Source organism: Mesoplodon bidens (assembly GCF_964165515.1).
Source record: "Mesoplodon bidens genome assembly, chromosome: 3".
NCBI classification, from domain to species: Eukaryota; Metazoa; Chordata; class Mammalia; order Artiodactyla; family Ziphiidae; genus Mesoplodon; species Mesoplodon bidens.
In genome coordinates, this window is record NC_138178.1 from 140,404,109 (window position 1) to 140,424,004 (window position 19,896).

Genomic DNA, 19,896 nt, shown 5'->3' on the forward strand with positions numbered 1-19,896 from the left:
TCTCATCTACATATAGTTTGAGCTACATCTCATGGGTTTCTTTTCTCTTTGCTGGAACACCAACAGTATTGGGTTTTACTGTGGTTCCAGAAGAGTCCTATATGAGAAGCAGGCACTTACTAAAAACACTGCTGGTGGCATGAAATGGCACACGCAAACTGAAGCAGCTTCATGGAAAGATAAAAGGTTGTACCTGCCACAGGTAGAGCCCTGGACAAACACGGAGAGTTCTACATCTGATGCTAACTCATCGAGGTAAGAATTTGTAAATGATCATGAAGTGTGATATCCTGTTTCAAAAACTAGAGACAAGATCTGCAAAAGGGCTCGTAAAGATTCTTGGACAAGAAATCCGCTCTTGCAAAACAACATTTTGATGGTGCTCTAAATTAGAAGCATATGGACTAATTTTTCCTCGAAACACAGCATTTCACATTTAAAGAGGAACACCACTCTGAAAAATGTGTTACATTTTTACGCAAACTCAAAACATTCCCATTGCAAGGAGGAGGGCGCCAGAGGTTTGAACTGGTAAAATTAAAATGCCACTAGATCATTTATCTACCTCCTAGTGACACGCTTACCATGCAAGGCAGTGTTAGCAGGGAAATGAGAGTGGGGACTAGACAGGGTGTGCTTTTTAAAGTAATGGAGGCTAAAAATAAAAGTAAGTGAAAATACTGATTGATTTGTTTACTTGTGAGAGTGTTATTTGTATACAGAAAGTGAGAAAGAAATGGTGAATGAACTAGAAGAGGGGGCAAAGGGCAAGGATAGACTAATGCAAAATGAGGATGAGCTAAAAGATTCAAGAACATCCCAAAATGATTACACATGTCCAAAGGTACAAATCTGAAAAGCCCATTACATTTTATTATATGCAACCTGTTCAGTATATAATTGTGTGAACTTGGGCAAGTATCTAAGTTCTCTCTGTAAAATGATATGATTAAACAAATGCTTCTCCCACTTGAAAAATATTCCCAGGACACTCCTATACATAGGAAAATATATACACATTTTTATTTGCCTTGGGGAATATTTTAAACTTTAACAAGCGTTTTGTTTGTATAAATTAAGTAAATAACAATATCAATGAAGCACTGGGTTTACAAACTTTATTTTGCTTCCAGAAGTAGTTGTGCAAAATTCTACCTGGGCGTGGAAGAGTGATAAGCTCCTCACAGTGTGTAAAGGGATCAACACTTTCACCAGAAACTGTTTGTGTTCTGCCTTAAGAGGTAAAGCAAAGCCATTGATAATACTAGGAAAAAGAAAAGAGACATGAATTAGCAAGGTTACCACAAGCTAAATTGAGACACTGTTCTTGTGAGATTAGGTTAAATCTTAATCAGTTTATGTTTAGTCCAGAACAACCCAAAACCCACCCCAGTGGCATTCAAGACTTCTTAGTTGCTTTAAAGAATATCTTTAAGGGGCTTCCCTGGTGGCGCAGTGGTTGAGAGTCTGCCTGCCGATGTAGGGGACACGGGTTCGTGCCCCGGTCCGGGAAGATCCCACATGCCACAGAGCGGCTGGGCCCCGTGAGCCATGGCCGCTGAGCCTGCGCGTCCGGAGCCTGTGCTCCGCAGCGGGAGAGGCCACAACAGTGAGGCCCGCGTACCGCAAAAAAAATAAAAAAGAGTATCTTTAAGTAAGAAGGAAATTTGCTTCTAATATCCCAGCAAAGGCTCCTGAGCTCTTACACCTAGTTGGATAGTACCCAAAAGCTTTTGTATCAACAGCTCTTTATTTTTCCTTCCCTCTTTTCCTTCCCCAAATAATCGCCTGCCTTGCTCACTGATGACCCTTTCCATTTCCAGACACCATTCCTTTCCATTCCTGAAATTGGCCCAGGCCAAGAATACCCCTGGGTAAAGAGCCCAACTATGGGAAGTCCCAGAGAGAACCGTGTGGCTCCACCTTCCCTCTCTCCTCATATTAGGAGGAGAGACTAAGTAATCACATCGTCCAGTTACATTAGCTCTCTTGTGTGTAGAAACCCACACAACAGCTGTCTCTTTCCAATTCATTCCACTACTCCAGGCAGCAGCTGTTCAAGAACTTCACCTGGGTACATGGACCCTTTGAAAATGGCAATTTTTCTAACTTATTATAAACTTACTTTCAAAAATTATGGCAGAGGAGAGGTAGCCTAGAAACGAAACTGACAAGAATAAGATGTTTTGGAGTAACTGGCCTGACTGCAATTAGATGAATAATGAATAAACTGTTAGCTTTTTCAGTCATCCCAAAAAAATAGCAATTCATAATTATGGAACAAGGGAAACACAAAACTGTGTCTTGTAGAGTCAGCTGGGAAACATGTCATAAGCACAGATGAGACCCGATGTACATACAAGCAAGGGATTTGGGGTAGCATTTCCCTGTGCCACCTGAACCTGTCACAACGACATTCACCTGAGATTAGCAATTAGATAAAAATGTGCTTACCTTCCTAATATTTCCAGCAGTTCAGCTACACCATTGAAGTGTTCTGTTTCATAAACAAACCTAAAAAGAGAGAGAAAAGAAGAGGGAAGGGGAGGGGAGGGGAGGGGAGAAGAGGAGAGAAAAGAAAAAGAAAAAAGAGAAAAAGTCAGTACACTATGGTCAAATATTTCAGGTTGACTTAATACTTCTATAAAACCACCAACTTTGCTTCTCCTTCTCCCCCCACACTCCACTTACCTTAGAAAAATATTGTTAATCTGTTTTCGGATAAATGCTCTAAGACCAAGAAACTTGCCATAAATTCTGTGTAAGACTGTTTTCAAGTAGTCCCGTTCCCGTGGGTCTTCGCTGTCAAACAGCTCCAAAAGCTGTTGTAAATAAAAGACAGTGTAGCTGTCAAAAGCAGTTTCAGAAAAGGATTTAGGAATTCCGCCACTCATTTAAAATCCCTTCCTTCCTTCCTTCCTCAAAAAATTACTGAAAATCTATTATGTGCCAGGCACAGTGCTAGTCTTTGGGAATACAGTGATAAATAAGTCAGACAAGGGTAGCTTATACTCTAGAGAAGACATACACAATAATAACAATCATAACAATAATCATAATAGGTAACACATATACAGCACTTAGTATGATCATCAGGCAATTTTCTAAGCAATCTACTTATATTAATACTCCCTATGAGGTAGTCTTACTCCCATTTTTCAGAAGAGGAAATTGGGACAGAGAGATGCTAAGTAACTTGACCATGGTCTCAAGCAGTAGAGCTGGGATTTGAACCCAAGCAGTTGAGACCCTAGAGTCCATTACCTCAATCACCACAATTCTATACAATAAGCCATCTAGTGAGCTTATGTTCCAAATATATAGTTAAGCTTTCAGCTCTGCCAGAGCATTCAAGTAAATTTAGATAACCCACACCAAAGCAAGCATCAAAGTTCCCAACAGTACTGGCAATGTTCTCTTTCTAGATCCTGGCTCTTATTACATGGGTGTGTTCACCACTGAGGTAAACACTTACGATTTCCATATTATGTTATACATGAATAACATTATTTTTAAGGTCCCAATCATTTGTAATCTAAAGGCAATAACTAAATCCTGATAAGATCACATCTTATCAGAATTGAAAACATATGTCAACACAAAAACTTGTACATGAATGTTCACTGCAGCATGATTCGTAATAGCCCAAAAGTGGAAATAACCCAAATGCCCATCAACTGCTGCAAAGTGTGCTTACGGTGGAATATTATTCAGCCATAAAAAGGAATGGAGTACAAAAATATGTTACCACATGGATGAACTTCTCAAACATCATGCCAAGCGAAAGAAGCCAGACACAAAAAGGCTACATATTGTATGATTACATTTATATGAAATATCCAGAAGAGGTAAATCCATAGAGACAGAGAGCAGAATGAGGAGTGACTGCTAATGAGTATGGTGTATCTTTGGGAAATGATAAAAAGTGTGCTGCAATTATGTAACAGTGATGGTTACGCAACTCTGTGGAATATATTAAAAAACATCAAATTGTAAACTTTAAAAGGCTGAATTTTATGGTATATGAATTATATCTCAATAAGGCTGCTATTTTTTTTTTTTAAACAATAGTGGGCAGGTTCCTCTAGCTGAAGAACAAACTTGGAGACTGGTTTGAATTTTACGGAGTTCTTCATACCTTCATTATCATTGCAATAAAACAAAACTCATAGTTCTAATGTTGACTTTATAGCAAAACATTTCAAGAGCATATAGATAGCATACAAATGAAGAGACTACCCTAATTACCAAAAAAAGCTATCAAGACGGACTAAAGCATGATTTCAGGTGATTAAGACTGAGGCTGAGACCGACAGCAGAAGAACTCAGTGGGCAGTAATCAAATAAATCATCTACATTGGTGCTTTTCTTTGAACAAAAGACAGAGTTACAGACAAAAAAAAAAAAAAAAAAAAGCCCTTTACATAATGGCAGAAAGCACAAACTGAAGAATAGTCTTCAAAACTGGGCAGTGAGACAAACAAAATTTTTGACTGCACAATGTCATGCATCCACTCAAAAAATAAATATTTCAAATGAGTATGTCGCCAGTCACTGGGCAAGGTGTCAGGGATACAATGATGAGCAGCACTGCTTTTACAGAGCCTAACGCAATGAGGGATACAGAGAAATAAGCAGCATGGTAAGTGGCTCAGGATACTATATAAATACATAGCAGACACATCTACTCTATTTGGGAGAAGTGGAGTGATCAGGGAAGGCTGCTATAGGAAGTGACATCCATGAAGAAATTAGGAGTTAGAGGTGAAGGAAGTATTCATGATAGATTCAATAACACATACCTTCACCAGCAGCCTATCTAAACAGCAGATGTGGTTAAAATACCTGCCATCTCTCTGCCTACTTTGTCATGCAATCAATCAACCAATCAGTCAATCTCTGCACACACCAGGGATTGTCCTCTCTGCTGCGCGCATGCACGCGTGCACACACACACGAACAAACTTGGAGTCCACAGGACAGCAATGAGCAAGTCAACGACACATTTCCACAAGAAACGGTCTAAGAAAGAAAGATGTGAACCCTATGGGCAAAAAAGGCCCCACCGGCTAGGTATCTCTTGCCTAATGCCTGCATAAAATGACAGAAGATTTCTAACCTACTCATTCCATTCCTTGTTAATAGAAATAATTAACCTTTGAGTTCTATGTTTTTAGTTGGTTTCTATTTTCAAGTGTTGTAAAAGGGCTTAATGAGTAATTTGCAACTAATGCAGGAGAAGGTTTGAGGGGGTGTACTTTTAGCAAAACTTGAATCAACCATGCTTATGTACTGTTAACCTTTAAGAGTTTAATGAATGCATAATAATTAAACAAAAATTATTTAACTAATGTTTCCATTAGGCCCTCAAAGAAAATGTATTACCAGGCACCTAACCTGAGTGAGTTTTAAAGCCACAAATATTATATATTCTATGTTCTTTGAGAAAGATGAATTGCAGTAATATAAACTACTTCTCTGCTGCTCTACAGAACACACTCTTGATGATTTCATGATGTATGAGACAAAAGAAAAGGTAGAACAGTGCATAGGCCCAAAAAGAGGAGAGAGTGGGATGAGCTCTAATTTCCAAAACAAAGTAATATTTGTGTGCTTAGTCATATATACACTTCAAACACTCCCCACAAAGAAAAAGCAATGAAAAATATAATCCTGTATCTGTAAATGCCTAGGTAGACTATGCTCCCTACAATGTAACAGGCAACTTGTTGTCAAAGAAGCGAAGCTGGAGTTTCCAGGGTGATTACAGAGCAAAGACAGACCTGTCAACATGCTGTCTCCTAGTTTACAAAATCAGCCTTCCTGAAGCTAACAGACAGAGATGAACTGCCTAGTGATTTAGCCAAAGAACCTCCCCTGAACCTCATAATAAATCTACAGTGAAATTAAAAGGGCAAAATGAAAAAGGTAGTTAGGGTCTTTCAGTTAGACTTGGGGGATTGAATGTCTCTCCTCTTGAACACTCTCTGAAGTGAGAGTAAAAAGAATAAAAATGGAAGAAATCCATGGGGCAGAAAGGATTGGAGAGCAGATTAGACAAATTTGCACGTCTCTCAGAGATGGAAAGTAGATGGCAAGGGGTAACTATCTTAGGTTTCCTCTTTCTCCACTCTGCTAAATGTCTTTCCATTCTGCCAGCAGGGAGGGACGCCAACAAGAAGCAAGCCAATTCACACCAGGGAACCCTTAAAAGGCATACGAATTGAAGGCACCAGATATATTTGATGTCAAGGGTGTGAGGAGCTAGAACAGCAGAACTGATTGAAAGCTTGGAGAAAGAGTAACAAGACCTCCCAGATCCTCTGTCCCATGCAGTGTACTGAAGACTTAAACTCAAGGTCTGGAGGGAATAAATGAGCAAGTCTCTAGTCTTGGGGACATGAGATATAGCTAAAGTAAAACAGTTATTGAAAATAATGGGATTTAATAAAATTCTGCATGCTGAAGAACATGACCTTTGCCAGGCCCTTCCCTGACTAAGCTCTCAGTTCTGACTGAGGCAGGAGATTAGACGGTCCCTTTTTGGGGAAATTGACAGCCTCAAGAGGAAAACACCTGCAGATATACTAATATTTGAAGGTTTCTCAATGAAATGGCAAGGCCTCTGCCTAATGTGCCAAGTGTCTCCCACTTATGCGTACACACACACACATACACACACACATACTCATACTCACACTCACACTCACAGACACAGGTTCTAGGAGGCTTTTTTTTTTTTTTTGCGGTACGCAGGCCTCTCACTGTTGTGGCCTCTCCCGTTGCAGAGCACAGGCTCCGGACGCTCAGGCTCAGCAGCCATGGCTCACGGGCCCAGCCGCTCTGCGGCACGTGGGATCTTCCCGGATCGGAGCACGAATCTGTGTCCCCTGCATCGGCAGGCGGACTCTCAACCACTGCGCCACCAGGGAAGCACTCTAGGAGGCTTTTTTTGGACTAACGTATAACTATGAATATTGTCAAAGATCACCAAACACTCTAACATAAAAGATAGAGACCAAAACAAACCATCATAAAGAACTCAGAGGAAATAGCCATACTGCAAGGAGCAGAAAAAAACTGCAAAAAAAGAACCTATAACATCCCCAGAAATAAACAAATCTACTAGATACTTGAAACAAAATCAGAATGCTATTACAGATGAATATTCAGAAAATAAAATAGCTTTTAGAAATTCAAGATGTAACAGAAATAAAAGTTTCAGAAGGACTGGTGCATTAAAATGAGCAAATCTATGCTGAAAGTATAACCAAACGATGAAGATTGTAACAGAAGAAAGAAGATAAGAAAACTAAAGGATCAATCCAAAAGGTCCAACACATGACTAACAGACATTTTAAATGGGTACAGAGACAGAAAAACAGAGAAAATAAAGAGAAGGAAATTATCTGAGAAATAATTCAATGTAATTTTCCAGGAAAAAAGGACATGAGTACATGAGTTTCAATACAGATGAGGGCCATTATGTCCTCTGCACAATAAATGAACAAAGACTCACAACAAAGCACAACACTTTGAAGTTTCCGGGCATTGTGGACAAAGAGTAGATCACAAAAGCTTACAGAGAAAACAGGTCACTATAAAGGATAAGGAATTCAGCTGGCACAGGCCTTCTCAACACCAACACTGAAAGCTAGAAGACAATAGAGCAATTCCTTAAAACTGCAGAGGGAGGATGGGCTCCAACCTAGAAATCCAAACCTAGCCAAAACATCAGTCAAGTATGTGGGTAGAATAAAGCCATTTTCAGAGAAGCAGGGCTCAAAAAATTTACATCCCATTCATGCTTTCTTAGGAAGCATTTAGAGTATGTTCCCACCAAAACGAAAGAGAGGAAACCAAGGAAATAAAGACATAGTCCAGAAAAGGTAAGTCCCTGGATGGCCACTGCAGATACAGCCTAGAGAAAGCAACCAGTGCCAACTAGACCAGGATGACTGGATCTCCAGAAAAAAGGCTTCCAAGAGAAAGAAAAAAAAGACTAGTTATCAGTGTGGGCCAGACTGGGAAGAGTTGTATGGTGCTCTCAGAGAACTAAGGGATGAACTAATGACGACTACATAAGAAAGCCAGCAAGTGAAAAATAAGGCAACTATTAATTCTAGGGGTTAAAAAAAAAAAAAGCCCTACAAGAAAAGAAATGTAATTATAGCATAATGTGTGCCTTGGCTCTGAACAACATATACACAGTCATACTAATGCAAACACTACAATTTGATTGAATTAAAATTTGTGACATAACTGCATTGGAAAGACATAAAGGAGGGAGATACAGAGGGAGACATGTAATGGCTTATAGTAGGAACAGATGAAAAAAATCAACAAACGGCAGTAAGAGTGCTATTTAGAAGTACGGAGATACATATGAGGAAACGGCTAGAAGACTTGAATGTGGTTACCTATAGGGAATGAGACTCTGGGTTGGGGAAGGAAGCCCCAGGCAGGGCTGGCTATTTTTCTTTATAAACCATATGAGCAAAAGACTTGAAACAAAAAGCCCATTACCCTCTTCTACATAAAGAAGCAACTGCCCAGCGCTATTTCACGTAAAGAAAGAGTAAATAATCAATGAAATTAGTATTCTCAATGTTTTAAACCAAACTAAAATCAGATCTCTACATGTCTGGCTTTGTTTTTCACTTAAGCTACTCCGCTAGGTGAAAAAAAAATTATCTTCCTAATACCTTCACCTCGATCAAGTAATAAAGCACCTGGAGAAAATAGCCCAGAACCAAGAAAGAAGAGCCAGCGGCAGCCTGACTCCCATGAATCATAACAACTCAAGAGGACCAACGTATGAAATGAACTGACCTGTGGGCAACCACTGAGCAAGCACAGCATGGACAAGGAATCAAAAGGTTGCACATTATAAGCTTCTAGCAATTCTGACTTCAGGACCCCTATAACTCAGTATAAAAATTTCAAAGGTGTCAGTCATACAAACATGAACAACTCTGCCAAGTCACAGGCTTTTATTTCTCTCCTAATTTCAGCATTTTTCCTACAAAGTAGAGAAGTCCATTCTATTCTCCCTCAAGCATTTATTCCAACTGATTCAAGAAAACCCTGCGATTTAAAATTTTAATTCGGTCAGCATTTCAAGAAACAGTTGTTATGGTACATAATGATGCACTTAGTGGGATACAGGCAGGGACTAGCTACATAATTTGTGGGCCCAGCGCAAAACAAAAACGTACTGCTCCTTGTTCAAAAAGTACTAAGAATTTCAAGACAGCAACAGCAAAGCACTAAACCACGAACAACATCCTTCTAAGCACAGGGCCCGCCGCCCTCCACGAGTTGCTTGCCTACCAAGCTGGCTCTGGATGCAGAAGTCAGAGCAGTACAGCCCTTTTTAAAGGTTTTTGAGTTATAGGTTGGACAGGATGGGATGGGGCAATTTATTGTTAACTGGTAATGTGTATCTGATAAAATTCCTGGTAGACATAAACTCTCTAAAGTTTTATTTGCTATAGACTCTGAGAGAGAAATGTAAGCATTTTGACATATTCAAGGAACTTGTTTGGAAAATAGTTCTTTGTATTAGAGCTGAGATTCAAGGCCTCGTGAATTTTATTTCAGTTAAGAACCTAACATTTTTTCATGGGTTGGTTTTGTATCATGTCCAATTTGTCTTCAGCTTTTAAAACACAATAACAAAAGGTCACTTTTAAGGACAGGCTGGATGATTTGCATAATTTGCATGATAATTACAGTACCTTTCAACTAAATATAACCACAAATGTGAAGTACAAATTACTAACGAGCCATCTCCAGCAGTACATATGTTTATGGAGATACTTGAATAGTACATCTCTTAGCAACCACTGACTACTTTTCAGACTTGCAGAGTGGTTGAAAGCAGTCTTTAGAGATATGCTACTAAACTCTTACCACGACAATTCACCCAGTGACATAATGACAGCTTCCTTATGTAAAGACTTAAGTACATAAGAAATGCTAAAGGTTACGTAAATCTAGATTTAACAAAAATTACTACGAAATTTAAACAAACTAGTCCATTCTGAAATAAAAAAGAGCAAACCCTTCAAAGGTACAAGTCACTGACGATTTTGACTGGCCCATACAAAAATCTAGATTTCCAGGTTCTCTTAAAAAATCAGAAGAATCTAGCAACACTTGGCCCACTTAGCAATCAGCCAACAGTTAACAGAAACAGATTGGTAGCAGGGTCCGAGCTCTCTAGGTCACCACTGTTTCCATCAACTCCTTTCTGTTACACCCAGACTACTTCATTATGTATCACTTGTCTGGCCTCTGTAAAGATTTGAATGCGCTTTCCCTGGTTCTTACACACTAAAAAGTACATGCTCCTGGCACTAATTAAACATTTACTTCTAACACTGATTGGAAGAAATCAGTTGGTGAAGTGGAACTGATGAGAATTCAAGGACAAGACACCATATTTAACATCTTTAAAAATCCCAACAGCCCACGAAGGACCATATAAGCAGAGTCCAAAGGGTTTTTTGATTTTTTAGAATGATAAAAGTTAGATTTCAAAAAATTGATAACATGCTAGGTAAGACATGACAGACTAACATCACGTAACTTCCTGCATTGAGGCTGTTCTAGAAAATAATGGTAAAAAAAGTTTTAAACACAAGAACTGATCCTAATAAAAATAGTAGTGACAGCAGCAGTGTAACATTTCCTGAACACTTACTATTATCAGGAATTGTTCTTAGTGCTTACATATGGTTTTTTTTTTTTTTTTTTTTGCGGTACGCGGGCCTCTCACTGTTGTGGCCTCTCCCGTTGCGGAGCACAGGCTCCGGATGCGCAGGCTCAGCGGTCATGGCTCACGGGCCCAGCCGCTCCGCGGCATGTGGGATCTTCCCGGACCAGGGCACGAACCCGTGTCCCCTGCATCGGCAGGCGGACTCTCAACCACTGCGCCACCAGGGGAGCCCAGTGCTTACATATGTATACACTTATTAAATCTGCACAAGAACCTTACAACATAATTACTATCATATAAAGGATATTTTGCATCTACTTTCCAGATGAGGAAACTGAGGCATACAGCAGTTATATAACTTGCCCGAGGTCATGCACTAAAAAATGGTAGAGTCTGAATCCAAACCAGTCTATACACTTAACCACTAATCTATATTGCTTCCTGCTGAGGAATTAAAACGAGAGGTATTGAAAGAGGCCCTTGAGGCAACACAGGAAGCTTGCCATGGAGCTTCAGACTTTAAAAGGACATGCACAAATGATAAAAGGAAGGAAATACAAAAAAAAAAAGTTAAGTATAAAAGAATGGCATAGTCTTATAAAAAATAGTCTTAGGAAGATTAATGAACAGAATCAGCTGAGTTTTACAAAAAATGCAAGGCAACAAAATGAGAATGTAGCTGTAATTGAAATATTTTGACTATTCTTATTGATTATAACATACATGTTCACTATTTTTTAAATGCAAAAAATAGAAAGTAAAGATCATCACACATAATCTTACACCCCACCAGACAATTAATAAAAACGTGGTGTATCTCCTTCCAAAATTTTTAGTGCAGAGACAAACATTCCTTTTCCCTAAAATAACAGACTCAGGTTCAAAATATCATACTGCTCCATAATGTGCATGTTTCACTTAAAAACAGATCATGTGTAGCTCTATCTCATTCTTTTTATAGACTGATGAATATTTCATCATATGAATGTCCACAGTTTATTCAACCAACCCCTACTGAAGAACTTTTAAATTGTTTCCAATTTTCTAATAATCATTAACAATGATACATTCAATATCCTTGTACATATTGCTTCGTGTACACATCTACTTCTCATGGAATTGCTCAGTCACAATCTGAGTCAATAGAATTCTATCAGATCTCCTCTTCAGAGCATTATACCAATTTAATATATATGTATGTAGGTAGGTATCTATCATATCTATTTATTCATATATTTTTTATGAGTTTTATAGCATACTAAAAAGGGTCTTTTCCACCCAAGCCTCTACTAAGTTCCAGTCTCCTGTACCCATACCATGCTGTTTTAATTAATGTACCTTTACAGTATGTTTTAATGTCTAATAAAGTATCACTAGTTTTCTTTTTCAAAAACTTTTTATTTCATGAACTCTGAAATTTTCAAATAGAAAAAATACTGAAATTTTAATTAGAATTACACTAAATGTACAGATTAATTTGGAGAGCCTATGGGCATTTTTATGATGGCAAGTCTTCCCACCTAGGATTACGTTACATTTCTGCATTTATTCAAGACTTCTTTGCAAAATTTTTATTGTAAGTTTCACATAAATTTTAAAATTTTGTTTCAAAAGGTGGAGGTTTTAAAACTAATATTGGAATCAAGAAAAATAAGACATCCTACCAATGTGGACAGGTAATATAATATGAGGATGTGAAAAGAGGAACTGATATTTAATAAGCAACTATTAGGCCCCATATATGCTACCAGCAGACATTTATACAAGTCATTTTATCATCATAACAGCCTATTTTTTTGTAACTTGTAAGAAAGACGACTGTTATTGTCATTTTACAGAAGAAAACACTGAGGCTCAGAATAGTCAATTATCTGCCCAAGTTTTCAGGACCTGTTTAAGACTGAAGGTAGGCAGCCTGTGTTTGTATCCATAGTGCCAATTCAATTAAGAAGATTTAACAGTTGTCAGTTTGGGGGTATATCTTATTTTACTGAACAGTATCTCACTTATTCTGTTATCCCCATGTCATGAATGAGGAAACTCGTGCTTGGTAGCAAGTGTATTAACTTGCCGAAAGTCACATTGCAAGTAAGCAGAAAAGCCAGGGTTTGAATGCAGTTTCTTCTTATCGCACAGCTCATATTCTTAGCTCCTAAAATATACTTAGAGTACATAGGGGAGTAAGGATTCCAATCCAGAGCCTTCTAAGTTTCTCTTCACTACATCCTGTTAAAATAGCCCAATCCTTTTTTTTTTTTTTGCAGTACGCAGGCCTCTCACTGTTGTGGCCTCTCCCATCGCAGAGCACGGGCTCCGGACGCGCAGGCTCAGTGGCCATGGCTCACGGGCCCAGCCGCTCGCGGCACGTGGGATCTTCCTGGACCGGGGCACGAACCCGCGTCCCCTGCATCGGCAGGCAGACTCTCAACCACTGGGCCACCAGGGAAGCCCAAAATAGCCCAATTCTTATTTTGCTTTTGGGGATGCAGGAATCAGAGTCAGAACAGACTCTAAAGAATACAGCTAGCTGCTACAGGAAGTAAGTGTAAATCTTGTGGCTAGAATAAATTATGTCTTACTAAATAAAAGAGTTCTGAGTTGAAAACTCTTTTTGAGATCTTTGAGAATCCACAGAGAATAAGAAATCTGCTCAAAGAAAAGGAATAAGGTGAATGTCTTCCTGATTTGCAAAAGGGAAAAGTATGAGGGTTCCCATGGCACAAGAAACCCAGGCTAGGACCAGGTAGCACCCTGGGAGTCCCTGCGGTAGAGAAAAAAGAGGGAAAACTGAGGGTGTGCAAAATGAATGAGCTGACTAGACGGTACAGACATACGAAGGACCTGCCAGCTCAAGGACAGTTAAGGCATGGTGTTCAGAGGAAAAGGACGGTAGGGTGGGATGGGGGATAACAGGATAGAATCTCAGCAATGATGCTCAATCTCCAAAAGGCTCACCCATTGCCATCAGGTCTCAAGTCAGGACCAAAGCTCTTGAAGAAGGAAGCTTAGGAGAAGCAGGCAGGGGATTGAGTCCCCACTCCTAGAAGGTGTTGGGGCAAACTTAGGGAAGGAAAAGGAATAGGAGGCCAACTTTACAGGTTAAGAACATGAATGAACAGGGTAATTTGGAAGATGGCAGCTGATAGGCAACCAGAGCTTATCCCCAACATGAAAATATAGTGCACTGGTTAGTCACATGATTACATTCAAGTACCACTCAGTGGTGAGGTTAATTCCACCAATACCCTGACTGACCCTTTCATAACTGATGCAGGCACTGAGGTGAGCCCTGGTCTAAAGGCTGAGTTCATCAACAGATCCAGCAGAGGGAAGATAAAGAAGGCAAAAAAAATTGAAAAAATGAGGCAGGGACTGAAAACATAAAGCATAAGTAGATGAGCTTCACTATTTATACTTTATTACTTGTCTCTCACAAAACTTGGGGACAGATGATCAATGCCATGATTTTCAAGTACTTAGGGCAACATTACTAGGAAACCAATAGTAGCCCCCAGAAGTTCACTAATGCCCCGTGGCAGACGAATGGCGTCCCTTTTTATTTCTTTTTATTTATTATTATTATTCTTTTTCGCCGTGCCCGCAGCTTGAGGGATCTTAGTTCCCTGACCAGGGATCGAACCAAGGCCCTTGGCAGTGAGAGTGCAGAGTCCTAACCGCTGGAGAGCCAGGGAATTCTGGCATTCCTTTTATGATAAAGTTCCAAGGCCCATGGAGGAGGGGAATGCTGTAAACATGAAGTCCTGGCTTCTACCATCACATCTGATGAAGTCTCTACACTCTCCTTATAAACAAAAATTTTAAATGCGAGGATGAGGACATCCTAGGGTCAATTTCTTTTTCTTTTTTTTAAAGATACTTTAAAAAAAATAAATTTATTTAATTTTTGGCTGCGTTGGGTCTTCGTTGCTGCACATAGGCTTTCTCTAGTTGCTGTGAGCGGGGGTGGGGGGGCTACTCTTCATTGTGCTGCACGGGCTTCTCATTGTGGTGGCTTCTCTTGTTGCGGAGCACGGGCTCTAGGTGTGCAGGCTTCAGTAGTTGTGGCACGTGGGCTCAGCAGTTGTGGCTTGTGGGCTCCAGAGTGCAGGCTCAGTAGTTGTGGTGCATGGGCTTAGTTGCTCCGTAGCATGTGAGATCCTCCTGGACCAGGGCTCGAACCTGTGTCCCCTGCATTGGCAGGCGGATTCTTAACCACTGTGCCACCAGGGAAGCCCCCATCCTAGGGTAAATTTCTAACCGGCTCAAGGAGGGAATCCAAACACTGTTATTAGTGAATCTGTCCTAAAATAAAGGGAAGTTGCTAAAGGCATGCCACAGGCCTCTATCCTGAGTCCTGGCTAGTTTAACAATTTTAATCAATGGCTTCCATGAGACCAATCGCTAGTAATCACAGATGTGATTGGAAGGCACAGTGAATAAGGTGGATGACAGAAGCAAGATCCAGAAAGACGTCAGAAGGTTGGGGAGATAAGATATTCCATAGGAATACATGTCAGATCCTACACCTAGATAAAAAAGCAAACTGTAAAATGAACAAGGAAAACGAAAATGGGTTTATGACAACATGTGTAAAACTAAATTAGAAGTCAGTTAAGATCACAAGCTTATTAACCTAAGTTAGCAGTGTCATGGAACAGCAAGAAGAGCTAATGAGACTTCCCCTTTAAGAACCCTAGCATCCAGACAAGCGAATGGAGACCCCCAACTCTAAGCTGCATTGGATTGACCAAGCTCAGGGCACTGTGTTCAGACATAGATATCATCCTTGAAGACAAATGGACACATGTTGAAGACCAAAAACTGACAAATGAGACAGGGTTGACAGAACGAAGGGCTCAGTCTAGAGCAGAGAACACACACTGACAGCTGGTAGGCTAGATCCAGAAGGCAGATGGCTTTAATTCATTCTGAACAGGATTTTAAAACTATCAGAAAATTTCACAAAAAAACCTGAATTTGGGAGAAAAAAATTTCTCTTGGAAAAAAAAAAAAAAGTCTGGCAATACTGAAGAAAGAGGTATAGTCAAAGCTCCCTTCAGTAGGAGCTGGTCTGCCTCCTATTGTCTGACATCTGGCCACCAGACTATTATAAAGGAGCCTATAGGCATTTGAGTTGTAACTGCTGTTTTAGAGAAAAAGAGGCAAGAGGTAAATACAAAAGCTGTGTTCTAAGACCTGAAAGGTTATGCCTGGGCTAGTGATATACTAAGGGACTCTTCTGAAGAAATAAGGCCAAAAGCTATCAGGTATAGGGAGATTCAACATAAAAAATAACTTTCTGACAAAAATGGAACAATCTACCTGAGTATGTGGCCCTTCCTCACTGAAAAAGGGCAAGGAGAGGTCACCCCTCATCAGGGTCTCAAAGAAAACTGATTCACAGCGTAAAGAACTAGAAGAGACAACCCAAAATGTCCCTTCCAAGTCTGGGTTTCTCTGTTGTTTTAATTTTAGGAGCTTTATCAGTACCCATCAACCACGGAGAGCACACTGACTGGGCCCTTTGCAGGATTTACTGTTTCCATGTCAACTAAACACAGTATCTACTGTTGAATCATTATCTGATCCTCTCCGGCACTTTAATTTACCATAAATGTAAGAGAACCTTGTTTTTCGTCAGTGTTGAGAGACGGGGGCTACTCCTGCGTTGGAGTCATTCCAAGTTATGGCAAAGGGAATCACAAGGAGGCATCATGGTTTAATGGACAGAAAACCAGAATAGAAAATGTGCTGGGGAAACCTGGATAACTTTTCTAGACCTCAGATTTATTCATCTATAAAATGGGCACAAAACTTAGCCATGTCTCCTCTAGATAGCTGTATAAATCAAATTAAATAATGCATGTAAAGGTGCTCTGACAACTATACAGTGTTACAGAAATGCAAGGACTTTCCAATACAAACACAGACCTGTTATGTCTTGCTTTTGTTTTGCCTGAAATGCATTTTACCTACTTGGGATAAGGGTCTGGATCAATCTGGATCTGGATCAATTTCCCAGTGATCCATGAATCTACCTATTTATCTACTACCTCTCTAGCTATATATCAAATCTCACTTTTCCAAGGCTTCTCAACCTAGTATGTCCAGAATTCTAAATGTATTAATTTAAGGAATGAGGTCATCACTGAGGTTATCAACCTTTATCCAAGTAAGGCATAGGAGATCAATTTTCTCCAAAGTAATGCTTTAAATTTGAAGTTCTGCATATTGGCTCACTAGGAGATATTTATTCTTTTCCACATAAGGCATCTCATTAATCACTTAGAAAGGAGTTACAACAATCCATACATCAGTTGGCTCAAGTAGGCATTTTCTTTTTTTTTTTTTTTTGCAGTGCGCGGGTGTCTCACTGTTGTGGCCTCTCCCGTTGCGGAGCACAGGCTCCGGACGCGCAGGCTCAGCGGCCATGGCTCACGGGCCCAGACGCTCCGCGGCATGTGGGATCTTCCCGGCTCGGGGCACGAACCCGCGTCCCCTGCATCGGCAGGCGGACTCTCAACCACTGTGCCACCAGGGAAGCCCTCAAGTATGCATTTTTATAGATGAATGTTAACAAGAGCAAGGAGATACTACTTAAATATTCAGGGCCATGAAAGTACCCAATTCCGGGGTAAAAATATATGATTTACAGTTATAAAATGTAAAATGACAAATCAAGAAAAGTACGTAGGTATCCTGAAAAGTTCCAAACAGATAGATGAGAGTTAATCTCTTCAAGGGAATCTTAAGGTGTTAAACTGTGCTACTTCCTAGTTGTGAAAGCTCACCAGTACCCTGACTTTGATTATTTATTAAAGCTTACCTATGCTCTAGACCATGCCTACTCAGTTTTAACAGATGTATGAAATAGTTTAAAATCCTTAAGCAAATAAAAGTTTTCAAGCTTACATAAAGATTCACACAAACTAGGGTTACACAAATGAAATTCCTTTATAATTAAACTTTAAGAAAGAAAACTGCAGGGATTTAGGCATTAGCATTCCTTGTTGTTTAAAATGTAATTAATTTCCAGCACAATAAATTAAAGAGATATCTATTACTTTTAATGGGCAATAATGAAAACTAACTTATGTGTATATATTTGTTTACAGGGTGATATAACTGTCACTGTAAGATTTTGTAACAAACATCAAGAGAAAATGAGATAAAGTGTTATCAACTGAAAAACAAATACATGCAACCACAATAATGTGCTTACCTGTAATACAAATTTCTGATCTATGTATTTTTTGGCAATGCTGGGTTGGAATTCTTGGCTTTCCAAAAATCGTATGAAAAACTCATATACAAGCTGCAACAAATAGGTTATTGTTAATTTCAAAATATAATTCACTGAGAATAGTATCAAAAACTTTAAAAAGCTCTAATACTAAAATTGACAAGGGGTTTAGTAGGTTTTAATATCATTCAACTAGCAGTGCCAGCCTTTCTTGTAGCTCACAGCTGCTGTTATGATTTTTGACTTTTTAAATTTAAAATCTGGAAACACAGCCAAAGAGAGCAAATAAAAATCTCCCATAATCTCACCATTAAGAGTTAACCACTGTTAACACTTTAATGTATAAAACTCCCAATTTTTCTCTATACTTCTAAAATATACCAATGTACTATAAATAAATATATATATCTATAAATAATATAGCTTTAAAACTACTTTTACCATCTAAACAATATACTGTGGACAATTTATGCCAACAATATCTAAGCCATCATTCTCAAGCTACAAGCAGTCTATTATACATATTTATAATGAATAATTCCAATACTCATAATTAATTTAACCAATATCCTATGCTTAGACACTTAAGTAGTTTTTAAATTACTTCTCTATTAAATTATGCCAGAATGTACATTATATAACATGCATCAGTGTGCACGTGTTCAATTATTTCATGAGGAAATATTTCTAAAAGTAGAATTGTTAGATCAAAAGATATCCAAACATGTCAGGATTTTCAACATTCATTACCAATTTCCTTTTAGAGAGTTTACGGCAATTTACACTCCCCTAAGCAATATATGATGGTGTATCAGGATATTCTCATCTGCAAAGCGTAAGAATACTCTCATCTGCAGAGTCAACCTCAAATAACCGTTTTGATAAACCGTGGGGGATCACTGTTTACGCTCTTTGCAAAATAAATCTATGTTAAAGTATACATTAAATCCTGGTGTAGTATACAACAGTATATCAAAACCAGGACTTTCAAGAGACAGGTAGACACTGGGTTGAAAGCCTAGCTCTACCCCTTACTAACTGTGTGACCCTAGGCAAGTTAATTTCTCTAAAAGTCTGTTGCTTCAACTGTATAATGGGGATGATAATCCCTGAGATTAAATGTGATTTTTTATAAATATATTGCTCTCTGCACAGTGATTAACACATATCACCACTGTCATTACTGTCATTATTGCCTAAAACAGTATTCTCAAACTTTTTAGTCTCACTCCTTTACACTGAAAAATTACTGAAGACTCAAAAAAGCTTTCTGTTTACATGAGATATATATATGAAAGTAGAAATAAAAATTGAGAAAATTTAATATTTTTATTATTTTGGAACAATAAAATATATCACATGTTAACATAACTAACATATTTTTGTGAAAAACAAATTTATTTTCCAAAAAAGTTACTAGGAAGAGAAGCACTGTTTTTTTATTTTTGTAAATCTCTTTAACAGCATATGAAAAGACAGATTCTTATCTGTCTCCATGTTCAAGCTGTCGTAATATACTGTTTTGGTTAAAGTATATAAAGAAAATCAAGCTTCTCACAAATCTACTAGTATGAAAAAGGGAGAGTATGTTCTTAGTTTTTTCACATAATTGTGGATACTTTTCTTTGATACTACACCAGAACTTGACAGTCATTTCTTGAAGAAAAGTTGCAGTTGTAGAATCTGAAACTGTATCAATGAATTTTTCATACCATTAAACTAAATTCCAATCATTTATCTTGCACTTTGGATGATCTTTACCCATGCATGACTGCCTAACATCATTCATTGGCCAACTGGAAAATATTGGTTCACTGAGTTATGGAGATTTTTCAAATGTTGACACATTTCATTACATAGTATCAATAAAAGTCACATTCCTTAATATCTCCAACTTTATTTTTAAAAAAAGGCTTTAAGCTTTGGGGAG

The 19,896-nt window shown here is 38.7% G+C and overlaps 1 protein-coding gene across 4 annotated transcripts in view; it reads right to left on the minus strand.

Annotated features, from left to right (window-relative positions):
• The window catches only part of PPP2R5E (protein phosphatase 2 regulatory subunit B'epsilon), a 160,949-nt gene that overhangs the window by 18,584 nt on the left and 122,469 nt on the right, over positions 1-19,896 (minus strand). For 3 of the 4 annotated variants that reach the window (XM_081228145.1, XM_081228146.1, XM_081228144.1), the window contains exons 5-8: positions 17,946-18,038; positions 2,692-2,822; positions 2,455-2,514; positions 1,156-1,264 (exon numbers count right to left, since the gene is read on the minus strand). In XM_081228145.1, coding sequence (XP_081084271.1) covers positions 1,156-1,264; positions 2,455-2,514; positions 2,692-2,822; positions 17,946-18,038 — 393 coding nt within the window. The remainder of the gene's footprint in view (positions 1-1,155; positions 1,265-2,454; positions 2,515-2,691; positions 2,823-17,945; positions 18,039-19,896) is intronic. The other variant, XM_081228147.1, reaches the window with a different exon arrangement.